Source organism: Pelophylax lessonae (genome assembly GCF_965119305.1).
Source record: "Pelophylax lessonae genome assembly, chromosome: 4".
In the NCBI taxonomy this organism is placed as follows: Eukaryota; Metazoa; Chordata; class Amphibia; order Anura; family Ranidae; genus Pelophylax; species Pelophylax lessonae.
In genome coordinates this window covers 553,114,769-553,130,229 of record NC_138771.1, presented here as the reverse complement: position 1 = coordinate 553,130,229, position 15,461 = coordinate 553,114,769, and the positions used below count along the sequence as shown (strand labels likewise).

Genomic DNA, 15,461 nt, shown 5'->3' with positions numbered 1-15,461 from the left:
GTACACCCCTCACATTTTTGTAAATATTTTATTATATCTTTTTACGTGACAACATTGAAGAAATGAAACTGCTACAATGTAAAGCAGTGAGTGTACAGCTTGTATAACAGTGTAACTTTCCTGTCCCCTCAAAATAACTCAACATACAGCCATTAATGTCTAAACCGCTGGCAACAAAAGTGAGTACACCCCTAAGTGGAAATGTCCAAATTGGGACCAAAGTGTCAATATTTTGTGTGGCCACCATTATTTTCCAGCACTGCCTTAACCCTCTTGGGCATGGAGTTCACCAGAGATTCACAGGTTGCCACTGGAGTCCTCTTCCACTCCTCCATGACGACATCACAGAGCTGGTGGATGTTAGAGACCTTGCGCTCTTCCACCTTCTGTTTGAGGACGCCCCACAGATGCTCAATAGGGTTTAGGTCTGGAGACATGCTTGGCCAGCCCATCACCTTTACCCTCAGCTTCTTTAGCAAGGCAGTGGTCGTCTTGGAGGTGTGTTTGGGCTTGTTAGCATGTCAGTACATGTTGGCATTCATGGTTCCCTCAATGAACTGTAGCTCCCCAGTGCTGGATGCACTCATGCAGCCTCAGACCATGACACTTCCATCACCATGCTTGACTGTAGGCAAGACACACTTCTTTGTACTGCTCACCTGGTTGCCACCACACACGCTTGACACCATCTGAACCAAATAAGTTTATCTTGGTCTCATCAGACCACAGGACATGGTTCCAGTAATCCATGTCCTTAGTCTGATTGTCTTCAGCAAACTGTTTGCAAGCTTTCTTGTGCATCATCTTAGAAGAGGCTTCCTTCTAGGACGACTGCCATGTAGACCAATTTGATGCAGTGTGCAGTGTATGGTCTCAGCACTGACAGGCTGACCCCCATCACCACCACCACTTCGTCCTCTTTAGCAATGCTGGCAGCACTCATACATCTATTTCCCAAAGACAACCTCTGGATATGACACTGAGCATGTGCACGCAACTTCTTTGGTCAACCGTGGCAAGGCCTGTTCTGAGTGGAACCTGTCCTGTTAAACCGCTGTAAGGTAATGGCCACTGTGCTTCAGCTTAGTTTCAGGGTCTTGGCAATCTTATTATAGCCTAGGCCATCTTTATGTAGAGCAGGGATCCTCAAACTACGGCCATCCAACTGTTGTAGAACTACATATCCCATGAGGCATTGTAAAACTCTGACATTCACAGACATAACTAGGCATGATGGGAATTGTAGTTCCTGAACAACTGGGGGGCCATAGTTTGAAGACCCCTGATGTAGAGCAACAATTCTTTTTTTCAGAACCTTCAGTTCTTTGCCATGAGATGCCATGTTGAACTTCCAGTAACCAGTATGAGAGAATGAGAGTGATAACACCAAATTTAACACACCTGCTCCCCATTTACACCTGAGACCTTCTAACACTGACGAGTCACATGACACCGGGGAGGGAAAATGGCTAATTGGGACCAATTTGGATACATTCACTTAGGCCTCTTTTACACGGGCGTTCCGTATGTCCGTATATCACCCCATCCGTTTGCGGGTGATATACGGACATAATGCATGTCAATGGGATTGCGGATGTCAGCGGATGACCATCCGCTGACATCCAATTTGCGTCCTTTCAGTTCTGTTCCATTTTTTGGAACGGAACAGAACCGTATTTTTCTTCCGTATGAAAAACGGAAAGGACTCAAAATCGGATGTCAGCGGTGTCATCCGCTGAAAGCCACAATCCCATAAACATACATTATGTCCGTATATCATCCGCAAACGGATGGGATGATATGCGGACATACGGACCGGATGACACATGTGTCATCCGTGTCCGTAATAAAAAAAAAAGTGCCGCAGCAGATCGAAATACGGTCCGCTCAGTGTGAAAGAGGCCTTAGGGGTGTACTTACTTTTGTTGCCAGCGGTTTAGACATTAATGGCTGTGTGTTGAGTTATTTTGAGGGGACAACAAATTTACACTGTTATACAAGCTGTACACTCACTACCTTACATTGTAGCAAAGTGTCATTTTTTTTCATTTTGGATAGGGCAAAGGAGGGTTATAACCCCTGTCAGAATTTTTTCCGCCATCTTTGTTCCATTGCAGAGATTTCTCTTCATTTCCTGTCCCATAGCCAAACAGGAATTGAGAGAAAATCCCTAAAAAGTATGGGAATCCTTTGGGGACCCCCATGTCACCAGAACTACAGTAGTGTCCCCATTGGAAGATTTCCCCTCTATTACTTTTCTGGGGGCAACTCAAAATGTGGGTTTACTTTTACTTTCACTTTCAATGATAATGGTAAACAAGAAAAATAAAGGAGGTGAATCTCCTAAAGGGGGCACAAGCAGCAATAAAAGCTGACAGGTGTTCTAATCCATCTCTACTCTATCCAAAACTAAAAAAGAACATTTTTGCCTTTAGATATATTTTAACCACTTGCCGCCCGCCTGCCCGCCTCTGTTTTACTGTGGAAGGCTGGTTTGGCTGCGCGAGGGACGTAGTACTACGTCGGGCACGCGCATGGTGCTAGGAGGTGAGCGCGCACTGCCAGCAGCGCGCTTCCGCCCCCACTAGGCAACAGGGATGCCGATGAACGGGGCTGGTGGCCGTGATTGCTGCTTGCCACCCACGATCGCTCCCCGCTGAGAGAGAAGGACGGGCAGCTGTTATAAACACAGCTGACTGTTCTTCTCTCTGAAATGATCACAGAGCGCCTGTGATCCTTCTATGTAGGATCACAGGTCTCTATGGTCATTTCAAAAGCCCATTCCCCCACAGTTAGTAAACACTCCCCTAGGCTTACATTTAACCCCTTGATCACCCACTAGGTTAACCCCTTCCATGTCAATGCCATTATTACATTACCAATGCATATTTTTAGCACTGATTACTGTAGTATTGTCACTGGTCCCCACAAAAGTGTCAAAAAGGTCAGTTAGGGGTCCAATCTGTTTGCCGCAATGTCGCAGTCCTGCTAAAAATCGCAGATCGCTGCCATTACTAGTAAAAATAAATAAAATAAAAAATTACATAAATCTTTCCCCTAGTTTGTAGATGCGCTAACTTTTGCGCATATCAATCAAAGGACGCTTATTGTGATTTTTTCTTACCAAAAATATGTAGCAGATTACAAATTGGCCTAAAATGATGAAAAAATTCGATTTTTTTTTTTTGGGTGGTGGGGGGAATGTTATATAGCAGAATGTGAAAAATATTGTTTTGTTTTCTTTCTCAGAATTGTCGCTATTTTTGTTTATAGCGTAAAAAAATAAAAATCGCAGAGGTGATCAAATACTACCAAAAGAAAGCTCTATTTGTGGGAAAAAAAGGACATCAATTTTATTTGGGTACAGTGTCGCATGACTGCACAATTTTCCGTTAAACAACGCAGTGCCGAATTGCAAAAAATGGCCTGCTCATTAAGGGGGAAAAACCTTCCGGTCCAGAACTGGTTAATATAGCAAGATGAGGCAAGGTTTCATGTACAAGATACCATACCATCATCTAACATTTTGTATCCCTGAGATGTTCTTCTTAGGTACATAAGGATAATAAGGCAATCCCATTTTGGCACTAACTATAGGTTTCATTTATCCCAAGTTCTTAGGTAGCTTGATACATGGGTCATTGTGCTTTTAATTATAAATTACTTCCAAAACATGAAACCAGAAAGTGTTAGAGACAATTAGCAATTTGGTTAATGTGTGTGCTTAGAAAGCATGGATACACCTGTCTCCTTCCAACCCCAAAAGCCAATTCCTCCACCTATCAATGCCCACCAGGTCAGTTTGGTCGAAAAAGAAACAAAGATTGAAGAAAAGTAATTACATTCTTAGAATGCTTTTTTTTGGTGCTGCCTGTTACAGTCCTGAAATCTATGAAACTAATATAGAAAACTTTTTTCGTGTGTTCTACCTAATACCTAATAATGATCTTTAAAGCAGAACTACATTTTTTTTACATTAAAAATTCAGCACTATTAAAAAAAAAAAAAATACATATATATATATATATATATATATATACAGTATATACTGTATGTGTGTATTGTTTTTTATATATATATATATATATATATATATATATATATATATATATATATATGCTTTGCTTCAGACAGCTTTCTGCCAGTAGATGAAATCAGTCTTCTGGGTTGACAAAAACTAGAGTTCTGCTTTAAATCAATACCACCAACACGTACTACCTGCAATATGCTCATATATTTTGTTCTTCTCTGTTGCTATCACAAAATCGAAGGCTGAATGGGAAACACGTGGTGTTTGGTAATGTAGTGGAAGGTATGGAAGTGGTGAAGAAGATGGAAAGTTATGGCTCCAACAGTGGGAAGACCAGCAAGAAGATTGTGATCGCTAATTGTGGAGTTCTAGAGGACACACCTTCTGCTTGACAATGACACACAAATGAAACCCTATACCATGTGACCCTAACATATAACATCATCATAGTCAACGCAGAAAAGCTGACTTCAGTGACGACATGCGTTTTTTCTTTGTCAACTACAATGTCTCAGTATATAAAATAGCATTATTTATTGGCACAGTGTGTGGCCAGATCATTTCAGCAGCTTGCCTGTGCATTTTGCATACTACTGAAATAGTCCATTATACCCTATAGTTGAAATCGGAGGATACTATTAGCCATTAGGCTTGTTTATTACATGTAGTTCTCACTCTCAACTCCCTTTGATATTTTCCTACCTACCCTCTGCTGGAGCACACTTTGCAAATCAACTGTTTACATCTGGGAAAGTAAGCTCAGGACTCTTACATCAATTAAATGTTTGTATCATGTTTAAACTTATACTTGAAAATAAAATATGAAGGAAATATGGTGTTATTTATTATTAAAAAAAAGTAGAGCAGTCTAATCTATGGTAAAGTCAGATTCCTGCCTTCATTTTTCAGTTATTTTCAGTTAACTGAAAGCTTGAATCTTATTGGAAGCTACAGTTAACATGGCTACTATACAAGTCATATCTTTGTCTAAACCCTTGGCGCCGGCGCCTCCTTGCCCCTTAAGGGGTTTGAGATGCCAAGAGGCTGGGCAGGGCTTCTGATCATGTGTCACGGAGTATCCCACAAACTTGGAAAAAGAGAAAAAAGAAGTAACATATGTACAGGGCCATGGGGCATACCCCATAGGTGGCCAGTGGATACAATAAATTACGTGGAAAAATATATATCTCTGCTGTACAAATATTCACACATTTATGTACACATACAAGGTGCATTTAAACCAAAGCACCCCCCCCCCCACCAAACAGAAATCTGCCTGACAGGTAAAAGACACCCTATCTAGCTAACTAAATACAATATCTACATCGTATATAAATTTACATTGAACAGTGGAGGGCCTATCCAGATCCAGAAGTCCTAACCAAGCCTGCAAAGGAAACAGAAGTTAAATACAAATTTGTACATTGTTACCTACTCGCGGTGAGACTGCCCTCTCCTCGGAGGCGACCTTCTCACCACATTATCTCTAACTGCAACATTCTCGTAGAGATCTTCATCGCACCAGGCCCCCTAAGGGCACGCTTGACTCGACGTTCTGTTGATTACCTGAAATAGACAATAAACAAGTCCTGCCAAGCTAACTATCTAACGCTTTCACCATTGGTTCCTACCAAGAACCATGCTGTTGACTAAATAATAGGCACAGTCTCCCTCAGACACCAGGGCACTGACTCTCTCTCTTTAATATTATAGTCAGACCCACAAGTTCAGAATGAAGAAGTGCGGAGTCTAACTGACTGGTGTTCACAGTGTCCTGTAACACCGGGGCAACACATCCTCTTCTGCTGGAACCTGAGCACATTTTGCTGTACTTGTGGGTTTTGCAAATCTCTTCAAGGGGCCTTTCACTCTAGCATTCCCTTCTCTGAAGAGACAACGAGCCTCTACCTTCTTCTCCCAAGGTATCAACTCACACAAAATTCTTCCAACTGGCCCTCTGGCCTAACAGGATCTTCACAAAGTGTCCTTTGAGCAAAGTATCTTTGTAAAGTACCCTCTTCTTCTGTACTTCAATCATCCTGGCCCTTTGGTCCAAACTCTTCACAAAGTGTACTTTGAGTAACTAGTGATCTTGGCCCGTTGACCCACAGGATCTTGACTGAATATCCAGTTGATATGGCTTCTTGTAGCAACTGGGGCACAAAGCTAAGTGCCTACCAAAGTTTTCTAAACAGGAAGTCTTTATGGGTTAGAGGGTCGGCTCTCCTCCATATAAAACTGCACAGTGATAGTTGTTCTGTTGATTCCCAACTCCTCTTGCAAGGATAGAAGGGGAAGGAGATTTGAAAATAGGGCTTCCGGCCCTAACAACAACAATTTTTTTTTTTGGGTGGACTTTCTTCGGGCTCTCTAGCCCCTTTTTAATGGACATCCAGGCCAATCAGCCCTGTAACATAATGAGTCTCCAGCAGGGTTGGAACTCTGCATCCTTAACAGTAGTAATCAGGAACAGTCTTCCCCTCAGAGTCCTTAACTCGAACAGGCCAAGCCTGGCCTGTTCCATTTGGATGATGGACTTCCTCCCGATCAATATAAATGGAACGTCCTAAGTTCCAATTAGCTTTCACAGATAGGAAAGTGTCCCACAACTCAGGCCTCTTCCGATTGCGATATGGCTTGGGAACATACAGGGAATCCCAAACCACCTCATCGCACCATCCCTCTCTTCTGGCCTCGATCTTCTCCATAATCTCCTGAGGAGCGTAGGGATAGTCATACCCATAATCCAGGGCCATCTTCTTCTGTATTAAGCGTTGACATCTAGTGAACCTGGGAAACTTTTGTCTGTCTCCTCTCCCAGGTGGGGTGTATAGGGTTTTCTCCCTCTTGATGAGACTAATGTAGGCCTCATTCTGATCCCGAGCCTGAGTGTAGGTGCGAGTTGGGGATAGATCTGGCACCCTCGTGGCATAGGTCTCACAGAACCCCAAGTTCCTGGCATATTACATACGCACCCCCCCCCCCCCCTCAGTCTCATCATTGAGTGACCTGGGACTTGCAGAGCTGCTTCTCTTCTCTGTTCCCCAGTCCCATTCAGTTTCCTCTTCGGAATTCCATACATCGATACCCTCTTCCAGGGACCCAAATCGACACTGGAAATGGGCGACCCTATATCAATGGCTCCAGCCTCTTCCCCACTGGACACACTAGAGGCCTTGTTCTCAGGAGCCCATTGATCACCCTCTGCCACTTTTAGAGCAACGGATTCTGCCTTTGCAGGGATTGCTGGCCCTTCTTGTGAACACGACTCGGCCTATACAACCTGGGTACATCTATCCTCCGAGATGCGGGTCTCCCTGGCCTGACATATGGTGGTGTAGGTCTGCACCGCTGGTCCCAAACCCCAGCAGTGCTCTCAACACTCCTCTTCCATTGCCTACAGGGAAAAGGAAAATGAAAAGCTGGCGCTCTGGTCTGCTGTAGTAGAATCGATGTGATGGGTGTCTAAATAGCTAAAAAAGATAAAAAATCATACATAATTGTGCAAATGACCTTAACCACTTGCCGACTGCCTAACGCCGATCTACGTCGGCAGTCAGCCCCTCACAGGCAAAGTGACGTAGGGCTACGTCACTAGCTTGTGAGGGTCTAGGGAGCGAGCGCGCGCCCCCGGAGGCGCGCTCCCGCGTGGTCACAGACCCCCCCGCGCGTGTGACCGGCGGACCCGATGTCTGCCGGTCACTCTGCGATCGGCGGGGGAGAGGGAGAAAGTCAGGCGGCTTGTGTAAACAAGCTGCCTGTCATTCTCCCCTGTGTATGAAGGATGATCATACGGTTCTACTATGTAGAACCATTGATCACTCTTCATACATCTGAAGCCACAGCCAATCACAGTAGAAAGCACGCCCCTAGGGACACACATAGCCCCTCCCTTTCAAAAAAGTTAACCCCTTCACTGCCAGTGTATTTTTACAGTAACAGTGCATATGTATAGCACTGATTACTGTAGAAATGTCACTGGTAAAGCCAAAAGTGTCAAAAATGTCAGTCAAGGGTCCGATCTGTCCGCCGCAATGTCGCAGTACCGCAAAAAAAATCGCAGATCGCCGCCATTACGCGTTAAAAAAAACAAACAACAAAAATGACAAAAATCTTTCCCTTTGTTAGTAAACGCGATAACTTTTGCGCAAACCAATCAAAATACGCTTTTTGCGATTTTTTTTACCAAACATAGGTAGCATAAAACAAATTGGCCGAAAATGTTAAAAAATTTTGATTTTTACATTTTTTTGGGGGGGAATTTCATATAAAAAAATGTGAAAAATATTGCTATTTTTGCAAAATTTACGCTCTTTTTTTGTTTATAGCGCGAGATCAAAAAATCGCACAGGTGATCAAATACCACCAAAAGAAAGCTCTGTTTGTGGGAAAAAAAGGACGCCAAATTCGTTTAGATACAGCGTCGCATGACCGCGCAATTGTCCGTTAAAGTCACGCAGTGCCGAATCGCAAAATACCCCCTGGTCAGGAAGGGGGTAAAATCTTCCGGGGCTTAAGTGGTTAAAATACCTTAAAATACATGACATAAGGCATGGGAAATATTCAAGTCCATCATGTGGGTTAGCCAACGAAGGTGGGTGTGCATAAATAGCTGAATTGTCAGTCTGCAACAAAGGGCCAGCTCCACCGAACAGGGAAGTTCTGTGGAAGATACAGAGAAACAAACAGGCGAAGCGCCTCTAAGTGCAGCAAGTTTTTATTATAACAGGCACACAAAATGTAGCAACTCACATGAGGTACATAGTCATAGGCTCAGTCTGAAGCAGTAGGTGATCGTGGAGTCCAAAGTCCAGGGTCCAGGAGAGGAGATGACCGAAGCCGGTAGATGGGAAACGGAGGACAGAACAAGCCGGCTGCTGTCTTCTGGGACCGGCTAATCTCCACGTGTCAGGCTGGAACGCAGCGTCTGCCGCGTGACGTCAACAGGATCAGAAGAATTACACGACGCATTTCATAGCATGCGCCAAGCTCCCACTGAGCATGCGCGCTCTTTTCTCAAGTGTTAATGCAGAGAAACAACAGAGGGAGCCAAAAATTTATACTAACACGATCAAAAGATGGGAGTGTTCATAGGAATGAGCTACCAATAAGGGAAGCTAGCGGTCACACTGGACAAGAAAGCTAAAGTACAAGCAGCAATAATGTCTAAACATAAAAACGAACATATACACGGACATGAGCTACTATAAAGATATCTGAAAGGGATAATGTATAATTGATGGATATAGTTAATCATGAGAGGAAGAGTACAAACACAATGAATGTTAGATGTAAATCATGAAAAAAAAAAAATTAAAAATTAAAAAAATGTGTGGGAAAATAATAAAAATAAATAAAAACTAGAAATAAAAATAAAAATTAAAATAAAAAATAAAAAATAAATAATAAATATTGGAACTAAAAATAAAAATAAAGAAAAGAATAATAATAAAAATAAAAATAAAATATCTATAGAAAAGAATTGGAAAAAATGGAAAAAATATATATTATTATATATATTATTATTTTTTTCATTCTCATTTTTTCAAATTTTTTTCCATTTCTTCCTATTCTTTTCTATATACATTTTTTTTTTTAATTTTGATCTTTATTTTTATTTTTTTTATTTTTTTTCTTTATTTTTATTTTTATTTTTAGTTCCAATATTTATTTTTTATTTTTATTTTTTATTTATTTTTATTATTTTCCCACACATTTTTTAATTTTTTTTTTATGATTTACATCTTACATTCATTGTGTTTGTACTCTTCCTCTCATGATTAACTATATCCATCGATTATACATTATCCCTTTCAGATATCTTTATAGTAGCTCATGTCCGTGTATATGTTCGTTTCATGTTTAGACATTATTGCTGCTTTTACTTTAGCTTTCTTGTCCAGTGTGACCGCTAGCTTCCCTTATTGGTAGCTCGTTCCTATGAACACTCCCATCTTTTGATCGTGTTAGTATAAATTTTTGGCTCCCTCTGTTGTTTCTCTGCATTAACACTTGAGAAAAGAGCGCGCATGCTCAGTGGGAGTTTGGAGCATGCTCTGAAACTCATCGTGTAATTCTTCTGATCCTGTTGACGTCACGTGGCAGATGCTGCGTTCCAGCCTGACATGTGGAGATTAGCCGGTCCCGGAAGACAGCAGCCGGCTTGTTCTGTCCTCCATTTCCCATCTACCGGCTTCGGTCATCTCCTCCCCCGGACCCTGGACTACTGCTTCAGACTGAGCCTATGACTATGTACCTCATGTGAGTTGCTACATTTTGTTATAATAAAAACTTGCTGCACTTAGAGGCGCTTCTCCTGTTTGTTTCATTGTCTACAGGGATCCCCATCGTAGGCGCCAGTAAAAGTTTTGAGTGACTCCTGTCTCCCAGCTCACACTCAATCTTCGTGGCCGACAATCACTCTGCACCGCCTGCATTAGCATGTCACCGCAATGCCCACACTGACTCCTTTCCTGCAGCTGCATAGACACGTTCAAGCATCAGCTACATACCAGCCCGAGATGCTCCTTGTCCCATCCACTGCACAATGCCAGTCTTCTGATGGGAAATAATCGCACTCCTATATCCCACGGGATCGAATCTCATGATTCCGCTCGCTCTCCAGGTACTCTGCCAACACGTGAGATAGCCCCTGCGCTCTGGCTCATCTCGGCATCCACCATTTTGCTTCTCCACACACGTGTCTGCTCCTCAGCTACACCCAATGGCGGAAGTGATGTCTCACTTCTCTTCCTCCACTCCAATTGGCAGTTCCCGGGCGGCGACTCCGCCCACGACTCCAGACTAGCTGACTCTCTAGCGGTAGCTCCTCCTGTAAGGCAGATCTCTTTAGTGCGCGCTTCCCCATGTGGTGCAGTAACCCCTTTGATGCTGCTACAACTCTGTTCAGCCAGCACAAATGGCACTGCGTTGCAGACTGTGTTCACCGACACACAAACATCTGCCTCCTCCTTCTGTACTCAGGTCTCAGTTGCACTTTTTCTCTCACAAGCCAACTGATCTCCTATACTGCCAGTGAAAATTGTCCCGCTGTCATTAACTGCACGGCCAACACTTTTCTCCACAGTACATGTACAGACATGACTCCCAACGCACCTATCTCTGCAGCCCAGGTCATTGCTTTCTCCATCAACACTTGAACACTTTACTTGGGAAAACATACTTTTTCTTGGGAAAATTTCTGTTCGTTGCCCATAGCAACCACTGCTGCAATCATGACTTATCAACACACTTTCACTGATCACTGTAAAGCAGACATTACTTCCTTCACTGACACTCCAGCACATCGCTTGGAAAGACATGGCATTACTTGGTGCGGCTGCTCGGCCCTTGCCGTTAGCAAGCGTTGCTGCAACCCAGGGGTACATCCCGGACGATGCCCCCAAATGTAGCACTGCCCCCATAGAGCCTGCTTGATATTTACTCTGTAGGTTCTTCCTGGTTACCAGCACCCCGCCATAAGTAAGGACAAGTCTTTGATTCTCCTTGGCTCACACTCCAATAATCAATCCAGAGGTATTGGGTTGTTTTGTGGTTTATTATAAAATGAGGATAGGAGAAGAAAATAGTAGAATACTCCAACTTTAACTATTCATAGTGACTGAGGACTCCTATCTTCTCTGTTTTACTATAGATTTATAGATTTGGAACAGCCAGGCTGTTGATTCATCCTGCCACTTAGGATGAATGTGGATTAAGCCTCTTATCCTTAATATGACTTGGTGAACAACTAATTATCTTCAGGACACTCTCCCTAGTATCCTCTCTCTCTTCTTCGGCTGACACCCGTCCACTGACTGTCCTACTATCTACTACTGTCCCCGTCAGGTCAGGCCCCTTGACACAAGTCCCTGTACTCACAATACTGTAGTCCCAGGGTCTCTAGTGTGTCTCCTCTCAGTCAGCTCTCCTGGACCTCTGGGTTCAGCTCCTCTTCACCACTCCTCCGGCCCCCAGGACAACTTCCTGCGACCGCATGGCACCTCTACGGAGGAGGAGGAGGCAGCCGCCCCCTCCCTCCAGGACTCCGCTCTCCAGCCAAAGGCCCCACAGCACATGTGCTCCTGGCTTTTATACAGTATCCCTAAATGCACCAAGGTGACCTGCCCTCTGCCAATCACCAGGACTGTATCAAAAGCCTATGCACCCATTCATCAGGTTTCCTCCCACTGTCCAATAGGCCTCCCTATTGAACCAGCATGAAACACTCTTCAGACTGATGAGCAGACACAATGAGCAGACCTCACTAATAGATCCTGCTCCCTGCAAGGCAAAGAGCAATTAGATTTACCTGCAGCTCCTCTGGTAAGCAGACAGAGCTCAAAACTATACTCTCTCACTAGCACCTACCAAGGAGGGTGCTACATGTCCACTTTTCTCCTCCCAAAACCTCCTCCTCTCTAGCTCCCTCATCACCTCTTTCCATGCTTGCATTCAGGACTTCCCCACAACCTCTCCCTTCCTCTGGAACACCCCACTCAAATCTGTCCTACCCTGTCTGCCTTTGGCAATCCCCCAAAAACTAATTAATTCAGGAAACCTACCATCTCCACCTAGTAAATAGACATGCTAGGGTAGTATACAGACAGGCTATGGTAGTATACAGACAGGTTAGGATAGTATACGGACAGGCTAGGGTAGTATACAGACAGGCTAGGGTAGTATGCAGACTGGCTAGGGCAGTATACGGACAGGCTAGGGTAGTGAATAGACATGCTAGGGTAGTGTACAGACAGGCTATGGTAGTATACAGACAGGATAGGGTAGTATACGGACAGGCTAGGGAAGTATACAGACAAGTTAGGGTAGTATACAGACAGGCTAGGGTAGTATACAGACAGGCTAGGGCAGTATACAGACAGGCTGGGGTAGTATACAGACAGGCTGGGGTAGTATGCAGACAGGCTAGGGCAGTATACCGACAGGCTAGGGTAGTATATAGACAGGCTAGGCTAGTATATAGACATGCTAGGGTAGTATACAGACAAGCTAGGATAGTATACAGACAGCCTAGGGTAGTATACAGACAGGCTAGGGTAGTATACAGAAGACAGATGGCCTCACCTATGTCGGCGTTGCAGAAGGTCCGCTGGGGGTGCACAGGGGAGCAGCTGCAGGCATCGGCCAAGCGATCCAAGGACCAGAACAGGAACAGAAGGGCCACTGGGGCCAGAAGGAAACCAGGGCCGACCACATTCTCAAAGCCATATGAAGATCCCAGGGAGAGCAGATCAGTGTCCCGGGTGCTGTGTAGGCCTCACCTGGTGCTCAGAGGATCAAACTTCTTCTCCTGGGCGTTCCGCCAGGACCCTCCGTACTGGGTGACGGGAGGATGAAGATGACGGGGGAGGGAGATTCTTCAGACACAAGCCTGTCACTCATCCCGGGAGGAGGGGGAGGGGAGGACAGACAGCCACATCCAGGCAACTTCCCTCATTTCTGGGGAGACACAGGGAGGGGGGTCCCTACAGGACTGTCCATGGAGAGGAAGCTTCTCACGACCGGAAGTCCCTTTCCTTCTCAGGCTGTCCCGCACAGCCGGCCAATAAGGAGGGGGCACCTTCGGTGCCCCCAACTGTTTTGCACTTTAGTCCGGTGCCTACCTTGCCTATAAGTAACGTCGGCCCTGAAGCTCTGAGTGCAGAGTCCTCCTGATCCTTCTGTATTGAACTGTATTGTAACTGCATTGTAACTGTTCTATCTCCCTATGCAGTACTTCTATGCAAGTATGAATTCTTAACTCTGAAAAGTACCCCTTGGTCTCAGCCTCTTCCAAATGTATTTTTTTTGCTTCTGTGACCCAACTTCCTTTTAGCAGGTGACTACGTTCATTCTCTATGGTCCCGCTGTAGGTAGGAGCATAGCCACCCTCTCTTGCTCACTCCTGGGATATATCATGGACTATGGGACTTGTAGTGTGCATAGAGCAGTGCACGTGACTGAAACTAACATGCACTGCTTGGTAATAGTGAGGGGGAAAAGCAGATGTTCAGAAGCTCATGGAGTATGCTACAAGAAGGCAGAAAACACAGTATAAAAAACAATTTAATCTTACTTAAAAAAAAAAAAAAAAGAATTTCATGAAAAATAGATTACATGGGGTAATAAATAGTGGGCATGTATGGATTATTTTTGGAGAATATGTATATTGTTTATTGTCACTTCTGCTTTAATGTTAAGGGAGGGAGGACTCTATTGGTATAAACTAGTGATCGACCGATATCGGTTTTTCGTTACCGATACTGATATTTTGGTCAATGGGCCGATATTTTGGTACGTTTAAAAAATGTTTTGTTTTTTTTTTTCCTTTAACAGGTACTCTTGTAGAGGGATATGGGTGTCTAAAAGACCCCAAACCCCTCCTCTGCACTTAAAAGCATTCAAAACACCAAGTTTGGCTGTTTTGAATGCTGTCATTTTTTGAATCTGGAGCCAGTACCCAGAAGTGATGTCATCACTTCCGGGTTTTTGCATGGAGACCCGATCAGAGCCGAATGCGGCTTTGATCGGGTCTTCGGCGGCCATGCCGGCTGGTTGCCCGGGTCACCCGGTGGGATAGGAGACCCGGGCGAGTCGCAGGAGGGGGGGGGGCAACTCCTCCCGCTCCTTGTAATGACAGCCGACCGTCGGCTATGGACGCCGGTACCGGAGGATGGCTCTAGCTGCAGGCATCACTCCGGTACATGCACTTTCCTGAAATATCGGCAATATCGGTCACCTTGGTGGCTGATTCCGATATATCGGGGAAAGTGCAGATCGGCCCTCGATATATCGGCTTTGCTGATAATTGTTCGATGCCTAGTATAAACATCAAAATGAAAAAATAAAACCTTTAAACATTCTCGCAGCTTCTTCTATTTTAAAAACACATTTGATTATTTTTTTCACTAGAGAAAATATTCAGTTTGCTAATTATCATGAGTTGTTCAACCATCATTTTTTTTTTTTTTTTTGCAATATTTAAGGAAATACTTTTTTCTTTTCACACATTTATAAAGAGGTGCAAATGGACTCTGACACAATAATTTAGCATGGTTAAGCTGGTACTATGACAATGGAATATATAAATAATAAAATAACAAGCCCTTCTTTCTTCTGCTGCTGGCTCCATTTCAGCAACTTTGCCCAAAAACACCCCATTCTGTCCAAACATTCAAAGGCCAGTTTTCTAGTTCAGCAGTAAGCTTACACCCGTATACCTATGATGAAAAATTGTGTATATGCTCCCAAAGGTAATGTGCACTGAAATGGTGTTCAAATTCCAGAATGCCACTTCTTCATAAACAGTGCCCAATAAAATGTTCTTCAAAATGTCTGCTGCCTTCCTTACCTACAGTACCTCCCTCATAGTATCTGTGCTTTGTTTACAATATTACCCATTTATTGTTGCCAAAAGCAACTAATATTCCTT

The 15,461-nt window shown here is 43.9% G+C and overlaps 1 protein-coding gene across 3 annotated transcripts in view; it reads left to right on the top strand.

The window, feature by feature from the left end:
• The window catches only part of LOC309554981 (peptidyl-prolyl cis-trans isomerase F, mitochondrial-like), a 37,088-nt gene extending 32,263 nt beyond the window's left edge, over positions 1-4,825 (top strand). The window contains exon 3 of one of the 3 annotated variants that reach the window (XM_082256774.1): positions 4,272-4,825. In XM_082256774.1, the coding sequence (XP_082112900.1) occupies positions 4,272-4,422 (151 nt within the window). In that variant the 3' untranslated portion in view covers positions 4,423-4,825. The remainder of the gene's footprint in view (positions 1-4,271) is intronic. The other 2 variants (XM_082256773.1, XM_082256775.1) reach the window with 2 other exon arrangements.
• Positions 4,826-15,461: the final 10,636 nt, after the last annotated feature.